The sequence below is a fragment of the Sinocyclocheilus anshuiensis genome, unplaced genomic scaffold (genome assembly GCF_001515605.1).
Source record: "Sinocyclocheilus anshuiensis isolate Anshui unplaced genomic scaffold, SAMN03320099.WGS_v1.1 scaffold249, whole genome shotgun sequence".
Classification (NCBI taxonomy): domain Eukaryota; kingdom Metazoa; phylum Chordata; class Actinopteri; order Cypriniformes; family Cyprinidae; genus Sinocyclocheilus; species Sinocyclocheilus anshuiensis.
In genome coordinates this window covers 797,377-816,247 of record NW_015540871.1, presented here as the reverse complement: position 1 = coordinate 816,247, position 18,871 = coordinate 797,377, and the positions used below count along the sequence as shown (strand labels likewise).

Here is an 18,871-nt window from a genome sequence, read left to right as displayed (position 1 = left end):
CTGTGCATTTACACACGCACACACACATACAAAGCACCTAAAAGCACATTCTTTAGACACAGCAACCCCTGAACTATTTTTAGCTCAGCTAGCGCTGAGAACTTCACTGCTAAGAGAAGCATGATTCAGAAAAGTATGAAAATAGTTTATGTTATTTAAAAAGCCCTGACAAACACAGTAGAGGCAGTAATCAGACAAAACAGAATAAAATACCACATTTGGTGATGAAAACAGTGAAGTCTTGCTTATGTGAACATCAAAACAGTCCCTTCAGCAGATATACAAAGAGATAAAGGCACCTCCTCAGTGCTTGGAGACATATAAACAGTTTCTTGAATTCAAATGAGGGATATGTGTTCCTGATGTAAATCTATTGATAAAGACTCAAATGGGCAAGACAAATCCTCCCACACAGACGCCAGCAGCCAAACATCAACACATTTATCTGCTTGATCTAATAAAAATAGATTTTACTGTTAACTGTTTCTGTTAAAGATACACAATGTTTTAGGGGTGTTGGTTGTGGGGGCACACAATGCAGCCTACAGCTGTGTACAAAACTGAACAACTAGTCAATACAATGTCAAAGTGACCTCTGCTGTGACATTGTGGTAATTGATCTGTGGTATTGTATAACTAACTATACAAGAATTTCAAGCTGGCAGATGTGGTCTTACACAACACTGTATTTGCTTGAGTACATTTCAGTCAAGTTGAGGGGGCTGTGCATTCAGGAGGATGTTCCCAGCTCACGAGTAAACAGAAATACGGCAGAGGTGCTTGAACTGGACAGAATGTATAATGTGATGAAAAACAACCACTGGAAATGGAAATGATTATTTTTTATATTTGGACTAACTGGTTTATAGTGCAAGCTAAATTCGTAGTCCATAGCTTACTATAATTTATGACGCATCCTTTTAGTTTTTAGGGTATTTGTAGTGCATACTACACTAACTTTTGCATAGCAAACTGGAACATTATTTTGACAAACTTTTTACAGGCGGATAAAAGCTCATCAACATTGTGGGTGAGATTCGAGCCCACGAGCGCAGAGCTCTGTGGATTAATGAGGCACGTTTCAAAGCGAATACCGCCTCCGTACTGCGGGACAGCGGGAGTTAAAACTGTGAAAGGATACAGCAGCGCCATCATGCTGTTAAAGAGGGTTTGTCAGGTTATATGTAAAAAAGTAGCATCACGCAGAAATAGGGTGACCAGATTTCTCATGGCTCAATACATCTTTTGTTGTTTGATTAACATTAATGAGACAGACAGGTATTTAAGTAGGCTGCTGTCCCTTTAAGACCGAATGAATGTAATATACTGACACATATATCCGGTTTTCACCCACCTGTTTACGTTCACTTAAGCCATAACCGACTGTATTTACGTGAGATACTCCACATGATGGAGATTTTGACAGCTGTGTGTGTATTTGACAATAAAGGCGCAAGGAACCGGCCGAGAGAGCGTTTCTGTGTCATTCAGCGTGATTCCGCCTATCTATCTGTCGTGCATATTACATAATACATATTTTATATTTAATTTTCTCGTTAAAATATTTGTGTATGCAATTAAATTACAATATATATAATATATGTCCGTCCTTGTCATTTTACTGTGTTCTACAAGGCATGTCTTGCTGCTAACCGGAAGCGGAAATAGCGAGGGAGCGGTTGGTCGACAGCTGCTGGTCAACTGAAGTGGGTCGCCAGCAAAACAATAAAATTGTGCAGAGATGGAGCTGTGTGAAATATTATACAACAAGGCTGAATACATCGAGACGGTATGTTATTAAAATCGATAATATCCGTCAGCTGAATCGAGCGCTTGCAAATAATAAATTCAGAATGATCTGACCAGACTACTACGTCTCTGCAAACCAAATGTGTATTGTATTATAAACAAAGATGACTCACCAGCACAAAAGTGTTAGTTTGTCATAACTTACCAGTCAGTAAACGTCTGTATCATTTGCACATGGTGTTTTTTAAATGCTCACAGCAGCCCAGAGCTGGGCATGTGATGGTAATGTTCACATTTGATTTCTCTAGGCATCAGGCAACAAAGTCAGCAGACAATCGGTTCTTTGCGGCAGTCAAAACATTGTTCTCAATGGAAAAGTGAGATTTTTCTAATTTATTTCGTCTTGTTGTTTTCCCCAGCTGTGTGTTAACTATGTGAAATGGCCTCTTTTTCAGACTGTCGTGATGAATGACTGTATCATCAGAGGAGATCTCGCTAATGTCAGAGTTGGGCGCCACTGTGTCATTAAAAGTCGCAGTGTGATCAGACCTCCGTTCAAGAAATTCAGCAAAGGGTGATATCATGTAAAACATCTGTATTCTCACTGAAACAGTTTGTATGATTTAACTTGCTTACGTTTGTTCTTGTTCTGTGTACATCAGCGTGGCTTTCTTCCCCTTGCATATTGGGGATCATGTGTTCATAGAGGAGGACTGTGTTGTCAATGCTGCACAGATAGGATCATACGTCCACATTGGCAAGAACTGTGTGATTGCAAGTAGCTCCCTCATTTGTAACTTCCCATTTGATTCGTGGGTGTAACACCTGATGGTGCTTAATTGTGACGCATGTTTTTTTTTTTTTAGGGTCGGCGCTGTGTCTTGAAGGACTGTTGTAAGATACTGGATAATACTGTCCTTCCCCCAGAGACAGTGGTTCCTCCATTTACAGTATTCTCTGGCTGTCCAGGTGGGTACTTTCAGATATATTCTTTTATTTATTTCTTGGTAAATGTAAATATAGTCTAAGCTTTTTTATTCTGTATTTCAGGTTTGTTTTCAGGAGAGCTCCCTGAATGTACACAGGAACTGATGATCGACGTTACTAAGAGTTACTACCAGAAATTCCTCCCTCTCAGCCAGATCTAGGACTGAACTTTTAGTTTTTGTCTCGCTCACTTTCATTCTGGGACCAAAGGAACCAATATGGACTAATATTCCCCAACCATCTCTTTAGCTCTAAGTTAAAAGTTGTAAATCTCAAACAAAGAAATGCCACTATTAGTTTTATTCACAGTTGTATTCACTTGCAGTAAAAATCCCTCACTATGATAACATAGAATATGAAATGATAAAATGTGATTTGTATGCAAAACACCATATCCTTGTTTTCATGTCAGTATTTTGCGATTTCTGTTAGTGTATCTCATATGTCACTGTACACTGCAGTCCTGCTGGTGTGGCTGGAAAAAAATATCATGACAGTGATTTGCTGTTAGACGGAAGGGCCTTTATTTATTAAACTTCGCCATTTCTGCAACACTAAACATTTTCTGTTTGTAAAGACAGATTACAGACACAGATTACAGATAATAAATGCTTTTTTTAAGTGTCTATACTGACTCATTTGAAATGACCACAGCACGTTTTGGGGGCTTTTACCAAACAACATGCTCCTTTTGTAAAGTGCAGTCACATTAGTGAAATTTTGGTTGGCCAAAAAAAAAAAACCTTGTCTACTGTCAATAGTGTAGCGATGTTTGAAGCACAGCTCACACAAATGTCATTTTCAAATCAAGCAGCTTTCTGTTGGTCAAAGTTGTGAATCCATGTGACCAACTTGAACCTGTTGTAAGAATCTGCATGGGGACATTTTTCTCCCTCAGATCTTGATCATGTGAATTCCTATTTAAAATCCTTTTTGGATTTTGCCTGTGAATGTTTGCTGAACAACAGTAAACTGCACCAATAGTCTTACAAATATTATCTAACAGTGCAAGGAACAGGATGACATGCTAAAAATACAGCTACATTTGCATTTTTTGAGGTAGGGATTGTTCAGTTTATCTGAAGCAATGGATTTCTATAAACATGCTTCACACAATTTAAGTACAAGAATTAAGAAAACCTTTAATCTATGTATACTGTAACTTGCCTGTTTGTGTAGTGGAAAAAACGGTGAGTCTTGGCCCCTTCTAGACCGCAACAAAAACTAATAAAAAAATAAACATAAAAATGATGTCATAACATTTTTTTAATCACTATTGCTTTAAAAGCACAAATGCTAAAACCATACAGTTACGCATTCATACAATGAACAATACCACTCGGACATTTAGAATACTTGCATTTGAAAGAGCTAAAGATACTTGATTGGAATGATTTTTAAAAAGTTCTTCTTCTTGGCACTCTTAATATCATGATCTCCCTTTTCTTTCAATATTTTTTGTTCAGATTATTTATACTACTGTTCAAATGTTCAGGGTCAGTAAGATATTTTTTTTTTTTAAATAAATTAATTTTATTCAGCAATATATTCAGAAATAAATGACATTTTAAAATATATTAAAATGGAAAACAGTTTTTAAATTGTAAATATATTCCACAATATTACTGTTTTTACTGTATTTTGGATCATATATATATGCAGGCTTGGTGAGCAAATCACTTTCTTAAATTTTTTATTTTTTTTAATCTTACCGACCCCAAACTTTTGAATGGTAATGTAAATTGACAAAAGCGTGGGGTGGGGGGGGTTCTCTATAATGTACACTATGGCACACAGTGCTCTTCTTCATACACAGATCAGCCAATTGGTTCAAAACCCCTTTATGCCTTCTTCAGTTCTTACTGTTCTTGAGGAGCGCTGACTACCGACTACCTTTTAAAGAAAAGGGTACTCTATAGAGCTGGGGACACTGCAGTATAGCTTCAGTACTGTACTGGTAAAACAGCGTACGGGTTCCTCAGTCCAGACTCCACTCACATAACCACTGCTGACACTGTGCCTGTTGCTCCTCACTCTCCACTGGGCTGCTCCTCCTGTGCACTGGCTCTGGATCTTCTTGGATTTCAGTTTGTGGTTTTGTCAAAATATTCTTCAGTAAATCCTCCAGAACATTCACACATCTTTGTGGTGCCCATTTGGAGTCAAGGGTGGGTACAAAGGGATCTGGGGCTGTGACGTGGATGAGTTCATTCTCTAGTGGGATGTGCAAGAAGTAGGCGTGCAGCATCATGCGATACGGAGCATTGTCTGTGCGTAGACTGTAAGTGTAGTCTCCCACTATGGGGTGATCAACGGCGCTGCAGTGAACTCGGAGCTGGTGCGTCCGTCCTACAGGGTTTTTGATACTTTTACTTTTATTTTTCATTTGACAGTATGTTTCATCTATATTTTGTCTGTATTGTTGATGATGCTGTACCTGTCAGAGGCTGCAGAAGCACTTTTGTCACTGGATCTCCGTCATATTCTCCATACTCTAAAACTGTCAGCTCTGTTTGACAGGTCTTAGGATTCTCACAACCTACCACACATAATATGAAATTGATGCATGAATGCGTTTCTATTAGTTTAAAGGAATAGTTCATCAAAAAATAAAAATGTGCTCACCTTCAGGCTATCAAAGATGTAGATGATTTTGTTTGTTCCTCAGAACAGAATTGGATAAATTATAATGTAATAGTATAATATAATAGCTTTATATCACTTGCTCACAATGGATCCTCTGCCGTGAATGGGTGCCGTCAGAATGAGAGTCCAAACAGCTGATAAAAAGTGAACTCTAGTCCATCAATTAACATCTTGTGAAATGAAAAGCTGTGTGTTTGTTAGAAACAAATCTATGATTAAGAAATGTTTATCTTCCAGCTAAAATATGAGTCCTCTAGCCATAATATTGTTTTCTCCAGTGAAAAAAAATTAATGTCTGAATCAGGAGAGAAATATACACAGAACAAGCATCGTTTACATGCAAAAACAGTCCAGAACAGTTTTAAACAAATATGTCAGTGGATTATTGATGTGAGAGGAGAACAGGAGATTAACTTTTTCCACTGAAGGAAGCATTATTATGGATTATGGACATATTTTGGCCAGAAGTAACTCTTTTAAAGTTAAACCACCTTAATGATGGATTTGTTGCTTACAAACACACAGCTTTTCACTTCACAAGACATTAATTTATGGACTGGAGTTGTGTGGATTACTTGTGGATGATGTGATGATTTTATCAGCTGTTTGGACTCATTCTGATGGCACCCATTCACTGCAGAGGAACCATTGGTGAGCAAATGATATAATGCTACATGTCTCCAAATCTGTTCTGATGAAGAAACAAACTCATCTACATTGTGGTGGCCTTAGGGTGAGTAAATTTAAAGCAAATTTTCTTTAATTTGTGTGTTTAGTTTGGAGCAAAAGAGATTCTGACCGTCTGTTCCTTCAGTACACATCATATGGGTCTTGCCCTCTGTTGTGTTCTTGCCGATCGCAAAGTCCAGGGCCATTTTCTCCTCAGCCACAATATCACGGACCTGCACAGGAAATATGAATGGCCTATATTATTATGAAAAACCTTCTATACATCCAAATCCAATGAACGTCTGAATGTTACAGTACCAGAGCGAGATAAGCTTTGGTCACAAGTCTGTCTTTAAAACAGCGGTACGCATGCCCTGCTGCTGCCTTGTTCAGTGCTACACACAAAGCACCACTAGTAGAGAAATCCAGTTGATGGCAAAACCTGCAGAATATCAGAATACACACGAAAGAACTACTGATAAGATACATGTGCTTGTTTAAATAATTGTTCGTCTCGGCACATAGCAAAGTAACAGAAAACCTGAAGCCGTAGTAGGTGCCAGGATCTGCAAGCTCTGGGAAGCGATGCTTCAGCTGACTCTGGACAGTCTGTTTCTCATACCACATTTTGCTGTCGATACGGATATCCCAGTGTTTGTTGACAACTATATAGTTTGCACTGTGGTACAAAACACACAAGTTCTCCAGGCTCGCAGGCTCCATGCTTCCCTTCTCGTGCAAAGCAAGACCAGTGTTATTCTTCTTCTGTGTGGTGCATCAAGAAGTTTTGTGACAATATTTATAATGACTAATAAAGACTGACTATTAAAGGCACAGTTAGCATATGCTGTTTGCCTTGTTGCATTGTTATTGACCCAGCTTTAACTGTTGTTGTGCAGCATGCTGGTTATGGATTATTTACGTCCAGTCTTCTGTTTTTCATTCCTCTGCGCAGAGCAAACTAGTGACTAGTGATATTACGTTCTGTCCCGAGGCTTCGGAGCGTGTGTCGAGAGGAAGCATTAGATCGCGCACGCTTTATTCAGTGGTCGTGCAAAAAATGTATTACTCTGACTGCTTTTCGTTTCTAGTTTACAGCGTAGATTAAATACATTTACTTCGATAGACCATTTCCTTAAGATCCCATGCGTAACTGGCAGACATGATAGTTTCAAAATAAAAGCCTTATTTTTTAAAATATTGCGCATACAGAGTATTCCATAATTTAAATGACATTATTATGTAATTCAACAGCTATCAGTTAAATATAACTTGGTAAATAATAATTCCGATTCGTGAAATAGTTTTGAGTCGGATCTTTTCAATGAATTGTATTCGTTCATACGGTTCAATAGTTCGGTTTCTGGGGCGGTTCTTTGAAACAAACTGTTCAAATAAACCGATTCGCGGAAACGTTCTCTTAATAGTGATGCATGACTCGTGAATGAATCATTCGTTTAAGTAGGATCGTCTCAATGAATTTGATTCATTGAGGTTTGAACGACCTATTCAAAAGAACCGATTCGCGGAAAACAGCCGGACTTCCCCCGACAAAGTGCGCACGCGCACCTCAAACTTGTGTTCAGTTTGTCGCAGTGAATTGTGGGATAATCAATGCGTTATTAGTAGAGGCAAATGAAATGCCATTGAGCTTGAGGAGAGTTAAATTGTCTTTGGTATATTGGTTGTCTTTAAAGAGTTATTCTGGAAAACATATAGCTAAAGATATTTTAAATAATTGCTGGGAATACTCAAATAACAAAGGGAGAGGATATGGATGGAATATAAATCAGTTAGCAGAGAAATATCAGATAACAAATATAGAATGTAGTGTGTCACCTGTATGGGGAGAGTTGCCAACATGGATAATTCCTGATGTTAAAATTGATCTAGAGATATTGGATAAGAAAAGAGAATGGGAGGAAATGGGTAGTATTAAATATAATGTAAATAAGTATATACAGGAAAGATTTTATGCAAGTATGCACATTTATACTGATGGATCTAAAGACCCCAAAACAGGGCTTACAGGAGTAGGAATATATATTCCAGATTTTAAAATATCCATAACTAAAAGATTAACATCTAAATTGTCAATATATACTGTTGAAATGGTTGCTATCATAATAGGACTAACATGGGTAGACATGACTTGTTAGAGATATGAAACACAGAGGCAGGTAATGAAGAGTAAACTAAGGGAGACTGGGGAGCAGGAGATCACATTACAAGGGTTACTAAGCACAGCAAATAGGGAAGTAGAATATTGATTACTTTTTAAGGGAAGCAGGGGTTTTAAGCAGGATTTGATGTGTGATGTGTGTGTGGATATTAATGTGAGGGGACAATGTGAGTGATGTGTAAGTTTTAGTGGGAAAAGGGAATAGATAACCTATTATCTGATCCACACTCCGGAGCAGAAGGGGGCGGTAATGCACCAATAAGCTGGATGCCAACCGCCCGTTAAACTGGAAAGAAGAAGAAGTAGTAGCTTAATACTCAAATAACAAAGGGAGAGGATATGGATGGAATATAAATCAGTTAGCAGAGAAATATCAGATAACAAATATAGAATGTAGTGTGTCACCTGTATGGGGAGAGGTACCAACATGGATAATTCCTGATGTTAAAATTGATCTAGAGATATTGGATAAGAAAAGAGAATGGGAGGAAATGGGTAGTATTAAATATAATGTAAATAAGTATATACAGGAAAGATTTTATGCAAGTATGCATGATGGATCTAATGGATCTAAAGACCCCAAAACAGGGCTTACAGGAGTAGGAATATATATTCCAGATTTTATAACTAAAAGAACTAAAAGATTAACATCTAAATTGTCAATATATACTGTTGAAATGGTTGCTATCATAATAGGACTAACATGGGTAGAGGAAGTAAGACCAGACAGAGTAGTGGTATGCTCTGACTCTGCTTCTGTTTTAACATCATTGGTTACTCGGCAATCTTCTAGAGAAGATTTGATGTGTGAAATATTTACATTATTATGGCGTATACAAAGATGGTAGTTGGTAGTTGGATTCTGCTGGGTGCCAGCACATGTGGCAATAGCTGGTAATGAATCTGCTGATCAAAACATGCAACATGCTTTAAAAAGAGAATAGATTGTAATGTTCCTTTAAGTAAAGGTGAAATTAAAACTATCATTACGGAAAATATTATTAAAGAATGGCAGGACATATGGAATACAGGTAATAAGGGAAGGCATTTATATAATATAAAAAAAAATGGTTAATAGTAAAAGAAGTGTAAGTGGTAGAAATAGAAAAGAAGAGGTTATTATAACTAGGATGAGACTTGGACACTCGGGATTGAACGCTTCACTGTTCATAACAGGAATACATGAGACTGGTCTATGTGGGAATTGTGGGGAGAAAGAAACAGTGGAGCATGTAATATATAATTGTACAAGGTATGATGAAGAAAGAAAGGAATTAATATCATATTTAAACAAAAAAGGTAAGGTAAATAAATATTTGGAATACTTAGTAGGATATGAGTTTAACAGAGATAGAGAAGGATACAGGATATTAATAAAATACATATATACTACTGGGTTAAGTGAAAGGATTTAAATATAGAATGCGGATGCTCTATTCTATTCTGGATCTTTAGGAGACCACGGATTTAGTCTGGAGGAGCTGAACACGCAGCGCCAGGTGGAGCCTGGGGAGAAGGAATGGGATGGAGCATCGAATAATTATTAATGTATTCCTGTGTGTAAGAACAGGAAAAGCAAAAACAAGGAATACATTGATAAATAAACCATGACTGCATAACAGCAAAAGTAGGTGGCGATATGCACACAGGATGTAACGCCAAAAAACGGAAGAAGAAGAAGAAGAAGAATTGTGGGATAGAAATTCCCAGATATGGCGTCCCGTGCGCTTGCATATTGTGTGCGCTCCGTCGCCCGCGCCACTGCAAGGTTAAATCATGGCAACGCGTTCACAAGATCCGCCTGCGTGCCTCTCATCTCAAAGCAGCGACCGCTCTGTGTTATTTCGTGCAGCCAGCGGACGAGGTGGACTGAACTAGTGCGGGTGAGCTTTCTGCGGATGGGCAATGTTTGTCTCTGTGGCCTACTACACAGTGACCTACCTGTGTCTTTCCGTGCATGACAGCTGGCAGCCATACAAAGTTTAACTAGTGTGCATTCACAACATACATCAACCACATCAGTTACTACTCTTTTCCTGCTGTGACCTGCAAGGCTTTAAATAGCTGATCAGTTAACTTGATAAAACACCAAGAGTGTATACATACTATGACTGTGTGCATCGTTACAGCTACTGCTTCGTCAGTCTCCTTGCATCTTTCATTGTCGCTATTACTGAAGTGGTTGTTCACTTCAAAAATGAAAATGTTGTCAACGTGTCGTTCCAAACCTGTAAGGTGTGACTTCATTTCTTATGTGGAACACAGAAGATGTTGGACAGAATGACAGTCACATAATTTAACATTCTGTTCAACATCTTTTATTACAGAACCAAAAAATGAAGAGATAAGAGAGAAAAGAGAGATGTCTCTCCCCCCCGTCCCCCTGTAACAAACAAAAGATGTCGGACAGAATGTTGGAGGCTGATAGATTCGGTCACAATTTACGTTCTAATGATCTTCCTTCTAATGAACCTGGTATTGTGCACATGGAATGTTATTGGTTCTGTGATAAATTGCTTATGTTCCTCATCTGTAAGTCATTTTGGACAAAGCATCTTCAAAGTGAATAAATGTAAATGAATGTCTCTAGATTTCAGGTCCATCTGTTCATTTGTGTCGGCATTATGGGGATCTTCCTCCCCTCACTTTAGAGAACATTGAAGAGCGTGTCTTGTACGTCCTTAAACTGTATGACAAGATCAGTCCAGACAAGGTGAGAGATACTTTATACTTACTGTACTGTAATATTACATAGGTTGTTTTGTATGTATATTCTAGTCTCTAAAATACTGAAATTCGAAGGACAATGATATGCAATTTCTGTGTTAACTGAAAACTGCATACTTACCTACCATATTACAATACATTTCATTTAGAAAAAGTTCCCATCAGTTAATGCATTAACAATGAGCATTACATTTGGCACAGTTTTTATTCATTTTTGTTGACCTTAATAAAAATACAACTGTTTATTATTAGTTCACATTAGCTCAGGTCCATTAAAAATTAAGATATACAACTTTTGATTTTCATAATGTAGTAATGAACATTACGATTAATAAATGCTTAAGTCATTTTTTTTTTCATTCATTGTTAGTTTAATGTAGTTTTTGTAGTTAGACAAGCTGCTCTTTTTACATTGAGATATTGTATATACAGATTCCTAGCATCAATCTCTGATACCTTTTCCCTCCTCAAGCTGCAAACATCGTCTCATTTCATGAAAGATCTGGGGCTGGACAGCTTGGACCAGGTGGAGATTATAATGGCTATGGAAGATGAGTTTGGTTAGTATGGGTTTGTTCCCGTACCATTAGAGCATATCACAGGTTTCAAATATTTTCTAAACATTTGATTTGAATTGTGGTGCTCAAACACATTGTTCCATCCACAGGATTTGAGATACCAGACGCAGAGGCTGAGAAGCTTATGACTCCTGCAGAGATCGTACAGTACATTGCAGATAAAAAAGATGTTTATGAATAGAAGCAAGTCATATGGTAAGTCCTTTTAAATTAATACTTAGATTGTAGGCAACCAGTGCATGCTTAATTTTCTCTTAGTCTCATGTCTTTTTTGTTTCAGGTACGGATTGACTCTATATTAAACAATTCGGATGTTTGGCTGCATCCAGTGTCTGTCAAACTATTTTCTTCTGTCTCTTGCTTATGGAGTCAACTGCCTTATCATGTACTGTTGTATTTAATGAAAATGTCACTATAAACTCATTGGAACCTGAGCTGAAAATAAAGCCAAGACTAAATTGTAATTCTTCAGTTTGTCATGCACCAAGTGAAGCCTCATTGTAATCCCTCTAGTGGATGGGTAGTGTTACTGCAACTTAAATTCAAGGTCAGTGCCACTTTAAAAATGTCAGTGCAAGAACTTAAAAGATGCTGTGCAATATTTCCATCAAAATACTGCATCCTTTCACCAGTTTAAAATGCATAATTGTAAGTAAACCATAGGATGATGATTTAAAAATGTGTGGAGCTTTCAACACCTCTTTGGGCATACAGAGGCAGATTTCCCACAATTTTTGATAATGTTTCTGCAAGATGTTTCCATGTGCTCACTGGATAAATGTTTTAAAAATTCAGACTGATTCACTATAGAATAATTTAGAATGAGCTGTGTACCAGTTTGTCTAACTATTTTTTTGAAAATGAGAAACGAGACCAAAAAATGCAGATAAGCTGAAGGCCACTGTCAAAGAAACCTGGGCTTCCATACCACCTCAGCAGTGCCACAAACTGATCACCTCCATGCCACGCCGAATTGAGGCAGTAATTAAAACAAAAGGAGCCCCTACCAAGTATTGAGTACATGTACAGTAAATGAACATACTTTCCAGAAGGCCAACAATTCACTAAAAATGTTTTTTTATTGGTCTTATGAAGTATTCTAATTTGTTGAGATAGTGAATTGGTGGGTTTTTATTAAATGTGAGCCAAACTTTTCCACGACATTCTAATTTATTGAGATGCACCTGTATTAGGTCTTTTAATATTTAATTGGCCTTAGATTATATAATGGCACCAGCATGTGGTATCTCACAAAAGTTTATCACGACATTATGAAAATACCATATTTGCAAGAATGTCACCCATGATTTATTCTGCAGTGACCAATAATAGCAGGATTACTGAGCTACAGCAATTTCAGGAAGATTGTTGATGCAAAAAGTGTTTTCTCAATTGCACTTGTAGTGAAAGTATATTAAAGACAAAAAACATTGCACACCATATCACTGTTAGGCTTTATTGCGGGTTGTACCCAAGTTATACAGCTTTGTATTCCAATATCAAGATCAGGACTTTACAAAGTTATTATCAGTCTACATGTACAGCCAACAAAAGACCTAAAAACTACTCAACTACCTCGTTACATATGCACTTAAGGGTACTAAAATTGAAAACCAAGCAACAAAGAGGAGAAAAAGAACTAAACAAAGAAAAACAGCATTACAGGAAACATTCATCACTACACATTTGAATATCTACCATGTATTACTAGACTAAACCTTGTGTCAATTGTTACCAATACAAATAAGGATTGTCCTTCAAAAAGTGCAGTTCCCCAAGTTAAAATTGTAAGATGACCCCAGGAAGACGCTGAAAAGAACTTCCTGCTCATTTAAGTTATCTTATTGATGTTTTATTTCTATTCATTTTCAAACAGTCTACCAAAGCAGTGTGCATATAGGTTACATATGAGCAAACTATTTTCTTGACAGACCACTAGAAGAAATGTTGGAGTTGAGAATTTGCTATTCCACAGCCCGTTTTGTGAGGAGCGCTGTGAAAAAGGAAATGTTAATGCAACCCTCCATTTGCTACAACTGGCCAATTTTTCGTGACAAAAAGTGAAAGAAAATTTCAATCATGGCACATTACAGGAATCGTATTTTTAAATCCGACCACTACCGCGGTCAGGATTTCATTAAGCAAAGACCGAGACATGGAAGCCTCACCCTACACTGCATAGCCTCTCTTAGAATTTCCCCATGGTGGAAGTTTCGATTTAAACTCTCGTTCATCCATTTTCTTGTGCTGGTTTTACTAAAGCTTTTCAGGTTTATAATGACATGACAGCAATACTCACAGTTTAAGTCAATTGCCTTAGCACATTGTTCAACAGTAGGAACCATTTAAAAGACATGGGTATATTTGCTCACAGGATCAATCAGAAAAGAAATGACATTTTCAGTACAAAAGTAGAATGTCAGGCCAAGTCACTTTTTCATTTCCTCTACGTTCAACCTGGCTATAAAAATGGGGATTGTACATTGCTCATGAATATCCTCAAAACATCCATTATGCAAGTGACATTTGAAGCATATACATTGTCCAGCTTTTACAAAAGAACAAATCCCTTTCCTCCCCCAACTTGATAATTTGGCATGACAGTGAACTATCAAGCATGACAGTTCTGACTAACACCAAACAGCTGCACATACATAAAACAAAATTAAGAGGAAAAGAGGGGAGGGGGAAAAAATAAAAGCAAAATAAACAATTAAAAGTGGAAGTAAACTGGGTGCCAATGGCTTTTCCCTATGCTTTCGAAAGTAAAAAGCCACAAAGTATAGGGAAACTAGCACGTTTGCCAAGACAGCAGGGAAGAACCCATTCAGAACCATTGGTAAAGCACTTCCAGAAAGGACTAACGCTATTCCAGACGCATTTGAACATGTAACTAAAGCACAAAAGATTGAGCGATCCACATCGAGGGAGTAAATAAAGTCACGGCAAAACGATCGGCGATACCTGCAGTTATACGCTCCCAAACAAGAGGAGAATACTTGGGCTCCTGATGCGCAGGAATGGAGTGGACCACTCAAGCTCGCAGGCACAAATGCACGCTTTAAGAGTCTAGCCAATGTACACGAAGAATAAAAAGACAAACAAAAGGCAAAGTCCTCTGTCCATGCCGTCCAGTCTCCAAAAGCTACACTCTGCCTCCAGAACACAAATACAGTACAAGCTTTTCTAGTTAATTGTATACACCAAGTGCAATTCCAAAAACTCATTTTCGGCTTTCGTTATGTAGTTTCTCTCCAATGTTCCACTTAAAATTTGTCAAACAAACAAAATAAGATAAGCCAGGTCTGGAATTAAGTAAACAAATCCTTTGATTGAAGTATATTTGGTAAAGCAGTCACTTAAAATGGTTCAATACTGGCACGCAACCATAAAGTGAGGGTAATACTCGGGGTTTTGTACGACGAGTCATTAAATATGGATAAGTTAACACACCACACAAGTTCTACTCAAATAAAAAAGGGAGAAAAAACAACAGCTTAAACAAATATTAAGGTCCATGGCTTAGCCTAATGCTGACATCTTTCTCTCCCTCCCGCTCTTGAAGCGTCTCATAAATTGTGCACCTAAAATATAGTACAATAAAAGGTAAATAGTCTGTAAATCTATGCACATCATTTAAACTACCAGCAATAGATTACATTCACCTCTAATCCAGCCTTCCTTGGCCACAAGTACAGAGGCAAGCCATTTTCAATGACAAACCAGCTTTGAGGAAGGGGGAAAAAAGGGGAGGGGAAGGGGGAGAACAAAATATTTAAAAAATTTTTTTTTTAAATAAAATGGTAATGAGCAGCCAAAACATTGATTTATTAATATTGTAAGGAACTTCAGATTAACGCAACCAAACTGTACACATTACAATCATTTTCTATTTGTAAACAGTTAAAAGCCACTTGACTTGTTTCATTTTCGGACACAATTTGAATCAAGGCAATGAAATGTGGACGACTTTTGCACTGTTAAAATAATCAAACAAGATTTTCTTTAACACCAGCTCTGGCGATGAGGAAAATATATATATATCTATATGTATGTATATATCAAACGATGTATATGCAAATTACTGAAACATATAAAACATTACTTCAGACAAAGAAAAAGTGATTCTGTAGGCCGAGTCACTGGCTACAGTATGCATAGTTACAGATTTCTGCTTTTTCTTATGACATTTGACAGTTACTTCGACAGTCACAAAGTGAAAAACATTGAGCCACTCAGTGGGAAAAAGGGAAGAAGTGATTCTTCTAGATAGTGATTCAGCAAGCATATTCACTCATTAATAAAAAGACAGCATATTTGAAAAGCAGTAAGTAGAATGTCTCCAGCTTAAAGCAGTTATTTGGCAGAGAAAAACTTACAGAGCTATAAGTAGTTTCAGTGCTAAAAGTTGGATTTTCCTACAAGGAGTTTCTATGGGGGAAAACTGGCTATATTTCCTGAGAACCATGCTGGTTATTTAGCAGACAAGAGGAATAGATAAAATAACCAATGACATGGCCAAACACTGATCAGTATTCCCAGAGATAAAAAGCTTCGTCTTCATCCTCAAGATTTTTTTTTAAGTTTGATTTTTTAAATTTTTTTTTTATTTTTAATTTTATAATTTTTGTAAGATTTTTTTTAAATTCTTTATGCATTTTTTTAATTTTTTTTTTTCCATTTAAAATAAAAGGAAGAATGACCATACTTTCCCTCTCAAAAAGTTTTGTAAACAAGAGGGCACAATGTGATGCCTCCAAAACAAAATTGAAAGCCTATTTTGAAAGTGCTGTTCCCCCTGGCTTGCAGGTCGGGTTTGCAAGTCACAGCTGTGGCTACAGTTTTTTTAGACTGCAGAGCTAAATTCTTTAGTTTAAAAAAAAAAAAAATTGGTGCAATACTTATTTCTGTAATATCATCAAATAATCCTAAATCAGCATCTATATCTTGATCTCGAACTCCACAATACCACAATAAGGTAGGCGTACATCAAGGCATAGTAGAGCGCACACTTTAAAGAACATCCTTGAGTAAACAACTACACTGGAACTGTCGGCTCCCTCCATATTGCAGATTATACTGAGAAAAACCACATTCAGTGCAAAGTTAAAAAAGCTCAAACTCCAACATTGTCAGCAAACAAAATGCAAATAATAAAAACAAAACAAAAAAAGAATTGGAATTCAAATAAACATGATGAATAAACAGATGAGCTCAACTGAAGCTTTTTTTTCTCTGTATGAAGAGCACTACCTGGAAGTGTAAATACATCCTTTCACATTATAGAATTGGCCTGCATAATTCAAGTATTCAAACTGATATGTTTTGGGCTAAAACAAAGTGGACATACGTGCAGAAAAAAAATGTAACTAGTTTCCACAGGGTGACCCCGCATTGTTTTTTTTTCTTTTTGTAAGTGAAGAAAGTCTAACTAGTGCCATTTGATTTTTTTTCATATATAATGTATATATGGTCATATGATTATGATTAACTATTTCCACATTGAGGTCACGGGTTTGAATGTTAGTTGTTGTTTGTTTTTAAGTCAGAAGGTGAAAGATGCACTACATGGACTCCCCACCTCCCGTCAGGTGGTCAACAGGAAGGAAGGAGCTGATGGGGGAGGGGCTGTTGATTCTCCCCCCGTCACCACCACTGGGGCTCCCCCACAGGCTCGTAGAGTAATTGGGAACGCCCCAGAGAGACGAGCCGTGCAGGTCTCCACTGCCGTTCCAGTGATTTGGATCAGTGCGGTTTGGGAAGGGGTGAGAACCCTCGATGGATCCGATCCGGTTCTGAGAAGAGCCCAGCGTCTGCCAGCTAGGAGAGGCAGTCATTGACTGACCTTGTGCAAAGAAACGATTAATTTCCTCTTCACTAGCAAACTCTGCAAGAATAGTAGTGTTCCCTAATACACACCTGAGGAGGAAGAGGAAGAGCAGAACCTTAATCAGTATGGTGCCTCACTCTCATTCTAAATTTTGTAAACTTCAGCATGGAGTTCTGGAAATCTGAAAATGGCTTTGCACATTATTTCAGGATTGGATTGAAAGAGAAAGCAGGCTGATAAACCATTAATTTTAACAGATTTTTGTAATGAAAAAAAAAAGCACTGTGTATGCGAAACTGTGTATCATTCAAATTAAAAGGAGGACCTTCAAATATTGCTGTGGACAACAGGAGTCAAAAAGGTTGAGAACCACTGAATTGCATACATGGATTTCTTAATGGAAGAAAAATATTGCTTTCAGATGTACTGACAAGTAATTAAATGTGATATAGGATTTTAAACCTCAAAATAGTACTCACGCACCACAAGAGTGTAACATGAACTTGCAGTCTAATGCCTCGTGCACACCGGGACGATTATCGCGCGCGCTTATTGCCAGCATTTTTCGACGCGTCTTGTGTGTTCATAACCAAGCGATTTTCGCTGGCAATGAGCTGAGTGAACTGCAGATCAAATACACATCGAATCCTATTTGATCTGCAGTTCCTCTCCATAACTCCCTCTAATCGAGATTTTTGTAGTCGCTGTCGCATTTGTCGTAAAGCCCTTTGTGTTCAGACACCAATGAGACCAGCAGCTCTACATTCATCTTGCCTCGATGCATCTTCTTCGTCTACTTACTTCCTCTTCATCGTTAGGTATCAATGTGTGCTCGGCAAGACCATTTTGTGCTTGAGAGCCACCAAGTCATGTTTTACTGTAAATTCAGCAGCTCCAGGCACGTGAACAAATGCGCCAATCTCATTGGTCGGCCAGTTTTTAACGCGGCGCGTCAAACCAAAAAAACGAGCCCGAGGCGTTTAAAAAAAAAATTACGCTTTTACACCTGCCGTTTTGCGCATCGGTGTGCACACTCAAATTGGCACCCTTTGTTTAGTCACGAGTGTGCACAAGTCTTAAAGCTTTACATTTTCTGAAATTTCTAATTCTTAAAATTAAAACCATTCAATACTTTTGATAAATCTAGTTATTTCAGGCAGAAGTGATCCAGTTATGTCTTGACCACTAAAATCCTCTTACACCGCTTAGTAATTATTAGGGCTGGGTTTTCACACAAATTTCACGATTCAATTCTCATTCACAAGCTCGCGATTCGATTCGATTACTAATTCGATTCAATATCGATTATTTTGGATATATATCCAAATATATATATATATATATATATATATATATATATATATATATATATAACACAAATACATTGTGGCTTCATAGGACATGCATTAAAAAATGCATGTGAAAAAAAAGTTTGTTACATGCATGCATGTTAAAGGGTTAGTTCACCAAAAATGAAAATTAGCCCACTAATTACTCACCCTC

The 18,871-nt window shown here is 37.5% G+C and overlaps 4 protein-coding genes across 4 annotated transcripts in view; 2 read left to right on the top strand and 2 right to left on the bottom strand.

Annotated features, from left to right (window-relative positions):
- Positions 1-1,626: 1,626 nt before the first annotated feature.
- On the top strand, positions 1,627-3,501 carry LOC107688098 (dynactin subunit 5-like). Its single transcript, XM_016485664.1, has 6 exons — positions 1,627-1,789; positions 2,058-2,126; positions 2,205-2,323; positions 2,412-2,523; positions 2,616-2,718; positions 2,800-3,501. Exons 1-6 carry the CDS (start codon positions 1,742-1,744, stop codon positions 2,895-2,897), a joined length of 549 nt encoding a protein of 182 aa, XP_016341150.1. The 5' UTR covers positions 1,627-1,741; the 3' UTR covers positions 2,898-3,501.
- A 981-nt stretch (positions 3,502-4,482) lies between these two features.
- On the bottom strand, positions 4,483-7,214 carry LOC107688151 (RNA pseudouridylate synthase domain-containing protein 1). The gene is made up of 5 exons (XM_016485732.1): positions 6,593-7,214; positions 6,370-6,493; positions 6,182-6,284; positions 5,174-5,275; positions 4,483-5,085 (listed from the first exon to the last, which is right to left on the bottom strand). The coding sequence occupies exons 1-5, from the start codon at positions 6,772-6,774 to the stop codon at positions 4,715-4,717; spliced, it is 882 nt and encodes a 293-aa protein (XP_016341218.1). The 5' UTR covers positions 6,775-7,214; the 3' UTR covers positions 4,483-4,714.
- A 2,581-nt stretch (positions 7,215-9,795) lies between these two features.
- LOC107688150 (acyl carrier protein, mitochondrial-like) lies at positions 9,796-12,253 on the top strand. The gene is made up of 5 exons (XM_016485731.1): positions 9,796-10,116; positions 10,824-10,946; positions 11,433-11,520; positions 11,628-11,733; positions 11,819-12,253. The coding sequence occupies exons 1-4, from the start codon at positions 9,946-9,948 to the stop codon at positions 11,717-11,719; spliced, it is 474 nt and encodes a 157-aa protein (XP_016341217.1). The 5' UTR covers positions 9,796-9,945; the 3' UTR covers positions 11,720-11,733; positions 11,819-12,253.
- A 3,972-nt stretch (positions 12,254-16,225) lies between these two features.
- The window catches only part of LOC107688139 (trinucleotide repeat-containing gene 6A protein-like), a 3,529-nt gene continuing 883 nt past the window's right edge, over positions 16,226-18,871 (bottom strand). Inside the window, exon 3 of the mRNA XM_016485720.1 lies at positions 16,226-17,457. Coding sequence (XP_016341206.1) covers positions 17,103-17,457 — 355 coding nt within the window. The 3' untranslated portion in view covers positions 16,226-17,102. The remainder of the gene's footprint in view (positions 17,458-18,871) is intronic.